Source organism: Pristiophorus japonicus, unplaced genomic scaffold (genome assembly GCF_044704955.1).
Source record: "Pristiophorus japonicus isolate sPriJap1 unplaced genomic scaffold, sPriJap1.hap1 HAP1_SCAFFOLD_347, whole genome shotgun sequence".
Classification (NCBI taxonomy): domain Eukaryota; kingdom Metazoa; phylum Chordata; class Chondrichthyes; family Pristiophoridae; genus Pristiophorus; species Pristiophorus japonicus.
The window spans coordinates 159,463-175,131 of NW_027253292.1; the positions used below are offsets into that span (position 1 = coordinate 159,463).

The window sequence follows — 15,669 nt, forward strand, 5'->3', positions numbered from 1 at the left end:
GATACCAGGCCACCATATGTGGGATCTGGCTATCACTTTCATCATTACGATGGCTGGGTGGGTGCTGTGGAGGTCATTGATGAAGGTGTCTCTGCCCTTCTTGGGGACCACTACTCGATTGCCCCACAGAAGACAGTCTGCCTGTATAGACATTTCATCTTTGAGCCACTGGAACGGCTTTATCTCTTCCTGCATTTCCACTGGGACACTGGACCAGCTCCCGTGAAGCACACAGCTTTTGACTAGAGATAATAAGGGGTCCTGGCTTGTCCAGGTTTTGATCTGCTGGGCAGTGACGGGTAATGCTTCCATAACCATGGCTAGATCTGTGTGCCGCGCCATTTTCATCCCTGTGGTGGGCAATGGCAGCCTACTGAGAGCATCGGCGCAGTTTTCTGTGCCTGGCCTGTGGCGGATGGCGTAGTTGTATGCGTACAACGTGAGCGCCCATCTCTGGATCCGGGCCAATGCGTTGGTATTTATCCCTTTACTCTCGGAAAACAGGGATATAAGTGGCTTAAGGTCAGTTTCCAATTCGAATTTTAGCCCAAACAAGTATTGATGCATTTTCTTTACCCCACAGACACACGCTAACGCTTCTTTCTCAATCATGCTGTAGGCTCTCTCAGCCTTAGACAGACTCCTGGATGCATAAGCAACCTCTTGCAGTTTCCCGAAATCATCAGCTTGTTGCAATACACACCCGACACCATATGACGATGCATCACATGCTCGTACCCAACGCTTACATGGATCATACAACACAAGCAATTTGTTTGAGCATAACAATTTTCTCGCTTTTACAAAGGCATTTTCTTGGCTTTTGCTCCAAACCCATTCACCCCCTTTTCATAGTAAGACATTTAGTGGTTCTAGCAGGGTGCTGAGACCCGGTGAGAAGTTACCAAAGTAGTTTAGGAGTCCCAAAAACGACCGCAGCTCCGTCACGTTCTGTGGCCTCGGTACGTTCTCGATTGTCTCCATCTTCATGTTGGTGGGCCTGATACCGTCTGCCGCAATCCTCCTTCCCAAGAACTCCACTTCAGGCACCAGGAAAACGCACTTTGAGCATTTTAACCTGAGCCCCACACAGTTGAGCCGATTAAGTTTCTGCAGATGCTCGGCTGTGTTCCGACCTGTGACCAGGATGGTGTCCTGGAAGACCACGGTGTACGGGACCAACTTCAGTAAACTTTCCATGTTTCTCTGGAATATCACCGCCGCTGATCAGATTCCAAACGGACATCTGTTATAAACAAAAAGACCTTTGTGCATGTTGATGCAGGTGAGGGCCTTCGATGATTCCTCCAGTTCGTGCGTCATGTCGGCTGAGGTCAGATCCAGTTTCGTGAATGTCTTTCCTCCTGCCAGCTTTGCAAAGAGGTCGTCGGCCTTTGGTAGTGGGTATTGGTCCTGCAGGGAGAAACAATTGATAGTTACTTTGTAATCACCACAGATTCTGACGGTGCCGTCTCCCTTGAGGACTGGGACAATAGGACTGGCCCACTCGCTGAACTCGATCGGTGAGATGATGCCCTCTCTTTGCAGCCGGTCTAGCTCGATCTCGACCCTTTCTCTCATCATGTACGGTACTGCTCTCGCCTTGTGATGGATGGGTCGCGCCCCCGGAATTAGGTGGATCTGCACTTTTGCTCCTTGTAATTTCCCGATGCCTGGTTCGAACAGCGAAGGAAATTTGTTTAAGACCTGGGCACACAAAGTGTCATCAGTGGGCGATAGCGCTCGGATGTGGTCCCAGTTCCAGCGTATCTTTCCCAGCCAGCTCCTGCCGAGCAGCGTGGGACCATCGCCCGGTACCACCCAGAGTGGTAGTTTGTGCACTGCTCCATCGTAGGAGACCTTTACGGTCGCACTGCTGATGACAGGAATCAGTTCTTTCGTGTAAGTTCTTAGTCTTGTGCGAACTGGAGTTAAGACTGGCCTTGAGGCCTTGTTGCACCACAACCTTTCGAAAGTCTTTTTGCCCATGATGGACTGGCTCACGCCCGTGTCCAGCTTCATTGACACCGGGAGTCCATTTAGTTCAACATTCAGCATTATCGGGGGACAATTCGTGGAGAATGTGTGCACCCCATGTACCTCTGCCTCCTCGATCTGAGGCTCTGGTTCATCATGATCCTCCGTGGATCTGTCCTCCTCTGCAACATGGTGGTTTGCAGGTTTAACAGGCTTAGCAGCTCGCCTGCACACTCGTTGGAGGTGTCCCATTGTTCCACAGCCCTTGCAAACGTATCCTTTGAATCGGCATGAATGGAAACGATGATCATCCCTGCAGCGCCAACAAGGTGTTAATGGCCTTGCATTCATCACCCTTGATGGTGGACTCTGAGACATCTGCGGATGTGTAGCTGCAGGTATGTGTGACCTGCCCTGTACAATACGATTCGAAAACAACATCACTTTGTTCACAGTACTTGTAGCAGCACTTGTGTGCTGAGAGATTTGCTTCGTATTGTCACTGGGCTATCGCTATGGCCTTACTCAAGGTTGGGGTCTCTACAGTCAAAAGTTTGCGAAGTATGTTTTCATGGACACTGCCAAGTACGAAAAAGTCTCTGAGCATGTGCTCTAAATGTCCTTCAAATTCGCAATGTCCTGCAAGACGTCTCAGCTTGGCGATATAACTCAGACCTTCCTGGCCTTCAGATCTTTTGTAGGTGTAGAACCGGTACCTCGCCATCAGAACGCTTTCCTTCGGGTTCAAATACTCCCAGACCAGTGTGCACAAATCGTCGTACGATTTCTCCGTGGGTTTCGCTGGAGTGAGCAGATTCTTCATGAGGCCATATGTTGGTGCCCCACAGACTGTGAGGAGGATCGCCCTTCATTTGGCAGCGCTCTCTTCCCCATCTAGCTCATTGGCCACGAAGTATTGGTCGAGTCGCTCCACAAAACTTTCCCAATCATCTCCCTCAGAGAATTTCTCCAGGATGCCCACTGTTCTCTGCATCTTTGGGTTCGCTATCTGTATCTCGTCGCCAGTTGTTGTGTATGGAGAAAGAGTCAGACTGAACACTGTGAGCTCAAAGTAAAGTGTGACCGTAGTCTTTTATTGCCGGTCTCCAGAGTGCCTCTCCAACCTGTGAGGCCTCTTTAAATACCTGTGCTCCCAAGGGATTATGGGATCCCTTGGGACTCCAGGGGATGAGCCCTCTGGTGGCTGTACAGAGTATATACCAGTCCAGATACATAACAGTTTTGGTCTCCGTATTTAAGGAAGGATATACTCATGTTCTTATGAGATGAGGGGGTTGACTTATGAGGAAAGGTTGAGGAGGTTGGGCCAATACTCATTAGAAATCAGAAGAATGAGAGGTGATCTTAGCGAAACATATAAGATAATGAGGGGGCTCGACAAGGTGGGTGCAGAGAGGATGTTTCCACTCATAGTGGAATCGAGAACGAGGGGACATAATCTTAGAACAAGTGGCCCCCATTTAAAACTGAGATGAGGAGGAATTTCTTCTCTCAGAGGGTTGTAAATCTGTGGAATTCTCTGCCCCAGAGAGCTGTGGAGGCTGGGTCATTGAATATATTTAAGGCGGAGATAGACAGATTTTTGAGCGATAAGGGAGTAAAGGGTTATGGGGAGCGGGCAGGGAAGTGGAGCTGAGTCCATGATCGGATCAGCCAGGATCTTATTAAATGGTGGAGCAGGCTCGAGGGGCCGAATGGCCGACTCCTCCTATTTCTGATGTTCTTTAAGACGCTCCTTAAAACCTACCTCTTTGACCAAGCTTTTGGTCACCTGTCCTACTATCTCCTTATGTGGCTCACTGTCCATTTTCTGTCTGATAATCTTGCTGTGACACGCACTGCCAGGTTTTACTACACGAGAGGGAGCTGACTGTGATCGTGACAAGCTTCCCCTTGCTGAGCACATTCCTTTCCCAATGAAGAGGATGATTTGACAGCAGGTTCTGAAGGGGAGGAGGGAGAGGAGCCCTTGTCCAATCCTCCCACCACATGATCCTGACCCTCACACTTTTCCATTTGCTCCACACAGGTCTCAGCCACAGATGCTGATAGCGGAGTTTTCGGGACCATCGCCTACTCCATCGGCTCTGGGATTGGCAGCTTGGCCCCCACTCAGTTCACCATCGACCAGCGCACGGGACAGGTCTGTACCACCAACAAGCTGGACCGGGACGAGGGGCCCAATCACTTCGAGTTCACAGTGACGGCAGTCGATGGGGTAAGAAATATCGCCAAGGCTTGGAGACTCGATCCAACCATTGTCGCAGCTTCAGTGATCTGTGTTTGATGGGACAGTGTAGAGGGAGCTTTACTCTGTATCTAACCCCCTGTACCTGCCCGGGGAGTGTTTGATGGGACAGTGTAGAGGGAGCTTTACTCTGTATCTAACCCCCTGTACCTGCCCTGGGAGTGTTTGATGGGACAGTGTAGAGGGAGCTTTACTCTGTATCTAACCCTGTTCTGTAACTGCCCTGCGGGTGTTTGATGGGACAATGTAGAGTGAGCTTTACTCTGTATCTAACCCCCTGTACCTGCCCTGGGAGTGTTTGATGGGACAGTGTAGAGGGAGCTTTACTCTGTATCTAACCCCCTGTACCTGCCCTGGGAGTGTTTGATGGGACAGTGTAGAGGGAGCTTTACTCTGTATCTAACCCCATGCTGTATCTGCCCTGGGGGTGTTTGATGGGGCAGTGTAGAGGGAGCTTTACTCTGTCCGATCCCTGGGACCTGGCGCTGGGGAGTGAGTGTGCAGCTGCTGGATGCTCCGAGGAAGCTGCTTTCCCAAACTCGGAGCCTGAAACCCTCCAGCACCGATGTCCCTGCCCACGAACAAAAGCGGTGTTGCTCCGGGCATCTTTGCAGCTGCTGTCCGATCACCCCGTGGGAGCGGAGCTAAGACCCAGGCCCTGCGTTCTAATACTCCAGGGCCTGGGCCAACCCCCCCCCCCCACCGGGGCCCCACCACCTTGGGGCCCCACCCCCTGGGCCCAACCCCTGGGCCCACCCCCATGGCCCCCCCCTGGGCCCCACCCACTAGGCCCACCCCCCTGGGCCCACCCCCCTGCCCCCCCCCCTGGGCCCCACCCACTAGGCCCACCCCTCTGGGCCCCACCCCCTGGGCCCACCCCCCTGGCCCCCCCCTGGGCCCCACCCCCTGGGCCCACCCCCCTGGGCCCCACCCACTAGACCCACCCCCCTGGCCCCCCCCTGGGCCCGCCCCCCCTGGGCCCCACCCACTAGGCCCACCCCCCTGGCCCCCCTGTGCCCACCCCCCGGTGCCCCTGGGCCCCCCCCCCGGGCCCATCCCCCGGGGCCCCCCCCTGGGCCCGCCCCCCCTGGGCCCGCCCTCCCTGGCCCCCCCCTGGGCCCTACCCACTAGGCCCACCCCCCTGGCCCCCCCTGGGCCCCACCCCCTGGGCCACCCCCCCCTGGGCCCCCCCCCCCCCCGGGGTAAGTGACCACCCCTAGCGTGCTGGCCTCAGGGACTGGTTGGGGGTCCGGGGGCAGTTCAGGGTCGCGGGGCTGGTGTTGAATGGACCAAGTGTCGTGCTCTCACTCTCTGCCTCCCTCTCTCCCCCCAGGGCGGTTTGAACTCCATGGCCTATGTCAAAGTGTACCTGGATGATATCAATGACAACCGGCCTGTGTTCTACCCCATGCGCTACGCAGCCAGCCTGAGTACGCAGAGTTTACCCGGGACTGCCGTGCTCAGGGTGTCTGCTTATGACAAGGACGGAGGGCGGAATGGGAAAGTGACCTATTGGATCGTCTCAGGGAATCCGCTCGCCTTGTTCACACTCAACACAGACACGGGTAAGTGTGTGTTTCTCTCTCCTCGCCCAGCCTGTCAGCAGTCTGGATGTTTTGTAATTTGGGCCTGGTGAATGGGTCCTGTGTCGGGGCTCATGTCCCACTCCAGCAGTGTCCTACTGCCCGCCCTGTGTGCACTTCCCTTCACCCTCCTTTCCTCCAGCCATGGGTCGGACCCTGTGATGTTGTGTGGCCCGGGAACGGGGGGGGCCTGGGTCCCGAGCCTCGCGGACAATCTCACACTGATGCTGGGAGCTCATCGTAGAATCGCAGAAATTTACAGCATGAGAGGAGGCCATTCGGCCCATCGTGTCCGTGCCGGCCGACCAAGAGCTACCCAGTCTAATCCCACTTTCCCGCTCTGGCTCCGTCGCCCTGTGGGTTACAGCACTTCAAGCTGTATATCCAGGTCCTGTTTAAATGTGGTGAGGGTTTCCACCCTTTCAGGCCGTGAGTTCCAGACCCCCACCACCCGCTAAACCTCCTGCTCCCTGGTGATTGACCCCTCTGCCCAGGGAACTAGCTCCATCCCATCCACTCTATCCAGGCCCCTCATCAATTTATACACCTCAATCAGGTCTCCCCTCGGCCTCCTCTGTTCAAAAGAAAACAGACCCAGCCTACCCAATCTTTCCTCATCGCTAAAATTCTCCAGTCCAGGCAGCATCCTGGTAATTCTCCTCTGTACCCTCTCCAGTGGAGCAGAGCACACCCTGACCTTCCTGCACCGAGTCGGACAGCCCTGCTCCAGTGGCCTTTTCCTTGACACTGATACAAGTTCAGTGGCAGCGGACCAGAGCGATTGTTTTCCAGAAGCTCCGCTGATGAATGTCATTGTGTGGGAGCTTCCTGACCCGCGATACTTCCTGTTGGAGCCTGGGCCGCTGGGAGCAGCTGTACAAGTTCATTCTTCGGCTCGGATGGTGAAAACCCCTCGTCTATTTAGAACGATTTGTTGCCGAGCAAATTTGCCTCCAAACTGACGATTCGATGCACTTTATTTCTCTCTCTCTTGCTTCTGACCTCCTGACATCACGAGTCGTTTCCCACACAAGGTGAATTTACCCAGAATTATCCTCCCACAGTGAACAGTGACATGACGGAATGCTGACAGTCCTCAAGGTCTCTGACCCTGAGCCCCCTGGGGTCAGGGTGGGGGGGTCAAGAGAATTTATGTCTTCACCATCTAAGCTCACGAATGGCCAATTTCACCAGGGTCATGAGGGCAGTTGGTAGCAGGGTAACGCATCGCACTACCCCTCCCCACAGCCAGGGGGCAGCAGTAACTCATCGCAGTGCCTCTCCCCACAGCCAGGGGGCAGCAGGGTAACGCATCGCACTACCCCTCCCCACAGCCAGGGGGCAGCAGTAACTCATCGCAGTGCCTCTCCCCACGGCCAGGGGGCAGCAGGGTAACGCATCGCACTACCCCTCCCCACAGCCAGGGGGCAGCAGTAACTCATCGCAGTGCCTCTCCCCACGGCCAGGGGGCAGCAGGGTAACGCATCGCACTACCCCTCCCCACAGCCAGGGGGCAGCAGGGTAACTTATTGCAGTGCCTCTCCCCACAGCCAGGGGGCAGCAGGGTAACTCATCGCACTACCCCTCCCCACAGCCAGGGGGCAGCAGGGTAACTCATTGCAGTGCCTCTCCCCACAGCCAGGGGACATAGAAACATAGAAAATAGGTGCAGGAGTAGGCCATTCGGCTCTTCAATAAGATCATGGCTGATCATTCCCTCAGTACCTCTTTCCTGCTTTCTCTCCATAGCCCTTGCCAGGGGGCAGCAGTAACTCACCGCACCACCTCTCCCCACCCCCAGGGGGCAGCAGGGTAACTCTCCGCACCACCTCTCCCTACAGCCAGGGGGCAGCAGTAACTCATCGCACCACCTCTCCCCACCGCCAGGGGGCAGCAGGGTAACTCTCCGCACCACCTCTCCCTACAGCCAGGGGGCAGCAGTAACTCATCGCACCACCTCTCCCCACCGCCAGGGGGCAGCAGGCTAACTCTCCGCACCACCTCTCCCCACCGCCAGGGGGCAGCAGTAACTCATTGCACCACCTCTCCCCACCGCCAGGGGGCAGCAGGGTAACTCTCCGCACCACCTCTCCCTACAGCCAGGGGGCAGCAGTAACTCTCCGCACCACCTCTCCCCACCGCCAGGGGGCAGCAGTAACTCATTGCACCACCTCTCCCTACAGCCAGGGGGCAGCAGTAACTCACCGCACCACCTCTCCCTACAGCCAGGGGGCAGCAGTAACTCATTGCACCACCTCTCCCTACAGCCAGGGGGCAGCAGGGTAACTCTCCGCACCACCTCTCCCTACAGCCAGGGGGCAGCAGTAACTCATTGCACCACCTCTCCCTACAGCCAGGGGGCAGCAGGGTAACTCTCCGCACCACCTCTCCCTACAGCCAGGGGGCAGCAGTAACTCACCGCACCACCTCTCCCCACCGCCAGGGGGCAGCGGTTGGGGTCATTGCTGGGCTCAGCCTGACGGAGTGTCAGAGTACACTGCTGATTTACCCCATGCTGTACAATTCTGCCCTTGATTGCCCGTTAGACTCAGTTACAAAATGTTTATCTGTGGTTACACATGACTCTTGGAGTTGCATTGTGTTGTACTTACTGGGGCTGGGTGAGGAGTTGTTGTGGCTCATGCAGTGCATCCCTTAGTGGGCCACACCGTCACACCTTACATAGAAACATAGAAATTTACAGCACAGAAGGAGGCCATTCCGACCCATCGTGTCCGTGCCGGCCGACAAAGAGCCGCACGGCTCTCGGTCAGCAGCCCTGAAGGTTATATATAAACCTATGAACAATGACGGAAAGGCAAAGAGCACCCAGCCCAACCAGTCCGCCTCACACAACTGTGACACCCCTTATACTGAAACATTCTACACTTCACCCCAACCGGAGTCATGTGATCTCCTGGGAGAGGCAAAAACCAGATAAAAACCCAGGCCAATTTAGGGAGAAAAAATCTGGGAAAATTCCTCTCCGACCCATCCAGGCGATCGACACTAGTCCAGGAGATCACCCTGGCCGTATTCTAGTCCCTGCAGTACTTACCATTATATCTGCTCCGTCCAACAAAAGGTCATCCAGTCTAATCCCAATGACCAGCTCTAGGTCTGTAACCCTGCAGGTTACTGCACTTTAAGTGACCATCCAACCATCTCTTAAAAGTGGTGAGGGTTTCTGCATCCACCACTCTTCCAGGCAGCGAGTTCCAGATCCCCACAACCCTCTGTGTAAAGAAGGCCCCCCTCAAATCCCCTCTAAACCTTCCACCAACCACCTTAAAACTATGCCCCCTCATAATAGACCCCATTGCCAATGGAAATAGACCCTTACTATCCACTATGTCCAGGCCCCTCAATATTTTGTACACCTCAATGAGGTCTCCTCTCAACCTCCTCTGTTCCAATGAGAACAAACCCAGCCTATCCAATCTGTCCTCATTGCTAAGATTTTCCATTCCAGGCAGCATCCTAGTAAATCTCTTCTGCACCCTCTCTAGTGCAATCACGTCCTTCCTATAATACGGCGACCAGAACTGCACGCAGTACTCCAGCTGTGGCCTAACCAAAGTATTATACAATTTAAGCAAAACCTCCCTGCTCTTATATTCTATGCCTCGGCCAATAAAGGCAAGCATTCCGTATGCCTTCTTAACCACCTTATCCACCTGGCCTGCTACTTTCAGGGATCTGTGGACAAGCACACCAAGGTCCCCTTTGTTCATCTACACTATTAAGTAGCCTACCACTTAATGTGTATACCCTTTCCTTATTAGCCCTCCCAAAGTGCATCACCTCACACTTCTCTGAGTTAAATTCCATTTGCCACTGCTCTGCCCATCTGACCAGTAGATTGATATCCTCCTGCAGCCCATGACTTTCCTCGTCATTATCAACCATACAGCCAATTTTAGTTTTGTCTCCATATATTCAAATCTAAATCGTTGATATATACCACAAAAAGCAAGGGACCCAGCACTGAGCCCTGCGGAACCCCACTGGAAACATCCTTCCAGTCACAAAAACATCCATCAATCATTACCCTTTGATTCAGCAGATTGGAAAATTGCAAATGTAATGCCCCTATTTAAAAAAGGAGGCAGACAAAAAGCAGGAATCTATAGACCAGTTAGCCTAACATCTGTGGTCGGGAAAATGTTGGAGTCCATTATTAAAGAAGCAGTAGCAGGACATTTGGAAAAGCAAAATTCGGTCAGGCAGAGTCAGCATGGGTTTATGAAGGGGAAGTCATGTTTGACAAATTTGCTGGAATTCTTTGAGGATGTAACAAACAGGGTGGATAAAGGGGAACCAGTGGATGTGGTGTATTTGGATTTCTAGAAGACATTTGACAAGGTGCCACATAAAAGGTTACTGCACAAGATAAAAGCTCACAGGGTTGGGGGTAATATATTAGCATGGATAGAGGATTGGCGAACTAACAGAAAACAGAGAGTCGGGATAAATGGTTCATTCTCTGGTTGGCAATCAGTAACTAGTGGGGTGCCGCAGGGATCAGTGCTGGGACCCCAACTATTTACAATCTATATTAACGACTTGGAAGAAGGGACTGAGTGTAATGTAGCCAAGTTTGCTGACGATACAAAGATGGGAGGAAAAGTAACGTTTGAGGAGGACACAAAAAACATAAAAAAGGACACAGACAGGCTAAGTGAGTGGGCAAAAATATGGCAGATGGAGAGTAATGTTGGAAAGTGTGAGGTCATGCACTTCGGCAGAAAAAAAATCAAAGAGCAAGTTATTATTTAAATGGAGAAAGATTGCAAAGTGCTGCAGTACAGCAGGACCTGGGGGTACTTGTGTATGAAACACAAAAGGTTAGTATGCAGGTACAGCAAGTGATCAGGAAGGCCAATGGAATCTTGGCCTTTATTGCAAAGGAGAGTATAAAAGCAGGGAAGTCTTGCTACAGTTATACAGGGTATTGGTGAGGCCACACCTGGAATACTGCGAGCAGTTCTGGTTTCCATATTTACGAAAGGATATACTTGTTTTGGAGGCAGTTCAGAGAAGGTTCACTCGGTTGATTCCGGAGATGAGGGGGTTGACTTATGAGGAAAGGTTGAGGAGGTTGGGCCTCTACTCATTGGAATTCAGAAGAATGAGAGGTGATCTTATCGAAATGTGTAAGATTCTGAGGGGGCTTGACAAAGTGGATGCAGAGAGGATGTTTCCACTGATGGGGGAGACTAGAACTAGGGGGCATGGTCTTAGAATAAGGGGCCGTCCATTTAAAACTGAGATGAGGAGGAATTTCTTCTCTCAAAGGGTTGTAAATCTGTGGAATTCGCTGCCTCAGAGAGCTGTGGAGTCTGGGACATTGAATAAATTTAAGACAGAGATAGACAGTTTCTTAACGATAAGGGATTATGGGGAGTGGGCGGGGAAATGGAGCTGAGTCCATAATCGGATCAGTCATAGAAACATAGAAACATAGAAAATAGGTGCAGGAGTAGGCCATTCGGCCCTTCTAGCCTGCACCGCCATTCAATGAGTTCATGGCTGAACATTCAACTTCAGTACCCCATTCCTGCTTTCTCGCCATACCCCTTGATCCCCCTAGCAGTAAGGACCTCATCTAACTCCTTTTTGAATATATTTAGTGAATTGGCCTCAACAACTTTCTGTGGTAGAGAATTCCACAAGTTCACCACTCTCTGGGTGAAGAAGTTCCTCCGCATCTCGGTCCTAAATGGCTTACCCCTTATCCTTAGACTGTGACCCCTGGTTCTGGACTTCCCCAACATTGGGAACATTCTTCCTGCATCTAACCTGTCTAACCCCGTCAGAATTTTATATGTTTCTATGAGGTCCCCTCTCATTCTTCTGAACTCCAGTGAATACAAGCCCAGTTGATCCAGTCTTTCTTGATAGGTCAGTCCCGCCATCCCGGGAATCAGTCTGGTGAACCTTCGCTGCACTCCCTCAATAGCAAGAATGTCCTTCCTCAGGTTAGGAGACCAAAACTGTACACAATACTCCAGGTGTGGCCTCACCAATGCCCTGTACAACTGTAGCAACACCTCCCTGCCCCTGTACTCAAATCCCCTTGCTATGAAGGCCAACATGCCATTTGCTTTCTTAACCGCCTGCTGCACCTGCATGCCAACCTTCAATGACTGATGTACCATGACACCCAGGTCTCTTTGCACCTCCCCTTTTCCTAATCTGTCACCATTCAGATAATAGTCTGTCTCTCTGTTTTTACCACCAAAGTGGATAACCTCACATTTATCCACATTATACTTCATCTGCCATGCATTTGCCCACTCACCTAACCTATCCAAGTCGCTCTGCAGCCTCACAGCATCCTCCTCGCAGCTCACACTGCCACCCAACTTAGTGTCATCCGCAAATTTGGAGATACTACATTTAATCCCCTCATCTAAATCATTAATGTACAGTGTAAACAGCTGGGGCCCCAGCACAGAACCTTGCGGTACCCCACTAGTCACTGCCTGCCATTCTGAAAAGTACCCATTTACTCCTACTCTTTGCTTCCTGTCTGACAACCAGTTCTCAATCCATGTCAGTACACTACCCCCAATCCCATGTGCTCTAACTTTGCACATCAATCTCTTGTGTGGGACCTTGTCGAACGCCTTCTGAAAGTCCAAATATACCACATCAACTGGTTCTCCCTTATCCACTCTACTGGAAACATCCTCAAAAAATTCCAGAAGATTTGTCAAGCATGATTTCCCTTTCACAAATCCATGCTGACTTGGACCTATCATGTCACCTCTTTCCAAATGCACTGCTATGACATCCTTAATAATTGATTCCATCATTTTACCCACTACCGATGTCAGGCTGACCGGTCTATAATTCCCTGTTTTCTCTCTCCCTCCTTTTTTAAAAAGTGGGGTTACATTGGCTACCCTCCACTCCATAGGAACTGATCCAGAGTCAATGGAATGTTGGAAAATGACTGTCAACGCATCCACTATTTCCAAGGCCACCTCCTTAAGTACTCTGGGATGCAGTCCATCAGGCCCTGGGGATTTATCGGCCTTCAATCCCATCAATTTCCCCAACACAATTTCCCGGCTAATAAGGATTTCCCTCAGTTCCTCCTCCTTACTAGACCCCCCGACCCCTTTTATAACCGGAAGGTTGTTCGTGTCCTCCTTCGTGAATACCGAACCAAAGTACTTGTTCAATTGGTCCGCCATTTCTTTGTTCCCCGTTATGACTTCCCCTGATTCTGACTGCAGGGGACCTACATTTGTCTTTACTAACCTTTTTCTCTTTACATATCTATAGAAACTTTTGCAATCCGTCTTAATGTTCCCTGCAAGCTTCTTCTCATACTCCATTTTCCCTGCCCTAATCAAACCCTTTGTCCTCCTCTGCTGAGTTCTAAATTTCTCCCAGTCCCCAGGTTCGCTGCTATTTCTGGCCAATTTGTATGCCACTTCCTTGGCTTTAATACTATCCCTGATTTCCCTTGATAGCCACGGTTGAGCCACCTTCCCTTTTTTATTTCTATGCCAGACAGGAATGTACAATTGTTGTAGTTCATCCATGCGGTCTCTAAATGTCTGCCATTGCCCATCCACAGTCAACCCCTTAAGTATCATTCGCCAATCCATCTCAGCCAATTCACGCCTCATACCTTCAAAGTTAGCCTTCTTTAAGTTCTGGACCATGGTCTCTGAATTAACTGTTTCATTCTCCATCCTAATGCAGAATTCCACCATATTATGGTCACTCTTCCCCAAGGGGCCTCGCACAACGAGATTGCTAATTAATCCTTTCTCATTACATAACACCCAGTCTAAGATGGCCTCCCCCCTAGTTGGTTCCTCGACATATTGGTCTAAAAAACCATCCCTTATGCACTCCAGAAAATCCTCCTCCACCGTATTGCTTCCAGTTTGGTTAGCCCAATCTATGTGCATATTAAAGTCACCCATTATAACTGCTGCACCTTTATTGCACGCACCCCTAATTTCCTGTTTGATGCCCTCCCCAACATCACTACTACTGTTTGGAGGTCTGTACACAACTCCCACTAACGTTTTTTGCCCTTTGGTGTTCTGCAGCTCTACCCATATAGATTCCACATCATCCAAGCTAATGTCCTTCCTAACTATTGCCTTAATCTCCTCCTTAACCAGCAATGCTACCCCACCTCCTTTTCCTTTTATTCTATCCTTCCTGAATGTTGAATACCCCTGGATGTTGAGTTCCCAGCCCTGCTCATCCTGGAGCCACGTCTCCGTAATCCCAATCACATCATATTTGTTAACATCTATTTGCACAGTTAATTCATCCACCTTATTGCGGATACTCCTTGCATTAAGACACAAAGCCTTGAGGCTTGTTTTTTTAACACCCTCTGTCCTTTTAGAATTTTGCTGTACAATGGCCCTTTTTGTTCTTTGCCTTGGGTTTCTCTGCCCTCCACTTTTCCTCATCTCCTTTCTGTCTTTTGTTTTTGCCTCCTTTTTGTTTCCCTCTATCTCCCTGCATTGATTCCCATCCCCCTGCCATATTAGTTTAACTCCTCCCCAACATGACCGTATTAAATGGCGGAGCAGGCTCGAGGGGCCGAATGGCCGACTCCTGCTCCTATTTCTTATATTCTTTGCTTCCTACCTCCAAGCCAATTTTGGATCCAACTTGCCACTTTGTCCTGGATCCCATGGGCTTTAACCTTTGTGACCAGTCTGCCATGTGGGACCTTATCAAAAGCTTTGCTAAAATCAATATACACTACATCTTACACACTGCCCTCATCGACCCTCCTGGTTACCTCCTCAAAAAATTCAATCAGTTTAGTCAAACACTATCTTCCCTTAACAAATCCATGCTGACTGTCGCTAATTAATCCTTGCCTTTCTAAGGATTTTCTCCAATAATTTTCCCACCACTGAGTTTAGGCTGTAATTACTCGGTCTATCCCTTTCTCCCTTCTTAAACAAGGGTCCTACATCAGCAGTCCTCCAATCCTCCGGCACCATGCCCAGATCCAAAGAGGACTGGAAAATGATGGTCAAGGCCTCTGCTATTTCCTCTTTTACTTCACTCAACAGCCTGGGATGCATTTCATCCGCGCCTGGGGACTTAGCTACTTTCAAAGCTGTTAAACCCCTTAATACTTCCTCTCTCACTATATTTATTTCATCCAGAATATCACACACCTCCTCGATAGCAGTATCTGCATTGCCCCTTTCCTTTGTGAAAACAGATGCCAAGTATTCGTTAAGAGCCATACCAACATCTTCCACCTCCACACAAACATTACCCTCATGGTCTCTAATAGACCCTATTGACTTAATATATTTACAGAACATCTTTGGGTTTTCCTTAATTTTACTGGCCAAAAATTTCTCGTGCTCTCTCTTAGCACTCCTAATATCCTTTTTAATTTCACTTTCTATATTACTCTAACGATTCTATATTATTTAGCCGTCAGTATGTGACATAAGTGTCCCTTTTTTTCTTTATCCTCCCCAGTAAGTCCCTAGACATCTAAGGGGCTCTAGAATTACTTTGCCCAGCCTTTTTCTTTAAGGACACATGTTTGGCCTGAGCCTTCCGGATCTCCTCCTTGAATGCCTCCCACTGTTCCTACACGGATTTACCCACAAGTAGCTGTTTCCAGTCCACTGTGACCAAATCACTCCTTAACTTAGCAAAATTAGCTTTTCCCCAATTTGGGACTTTTATTCCAGGCCTATCCTTGTCCTTATCCATAAGCAACTTGAATCTGATTGAATTATGGTCACTGCCACCCAAGTGCTCTCCCACTAATACCCCTTCAACCTGCCCAGCTTCATTCTCCAAAACTAAATCAAAGAC

The 15,669-nt window shown here is 50.6% G+C and overlaps 1 protein-coding gene across 1 annotated transcript in view; it reads left to right on the forward strand.

Moving 5' to 3' along the window:
• The window catches only part of LOC139250087 (protocadherin-16-like), a 520,410-nt gene that overhangs the window by 42,869 nt on the left and 461,872 nt on the right, over positions 1–15,669 (forward strand). The window contains exons 3-4 of the mRNA XM_070872662.1: positions 4,028–4,216; positions 5,580–5,811. Coding sequence (XP_070728763.1) covers positions 4,028–4,216; positions 5,580–5,811 — 421 coding nt within the window. The remainder of the gene's footprint in view (positions 1–4,027; positions 4,217–5,579; positions 5,812–15,669) is intronic.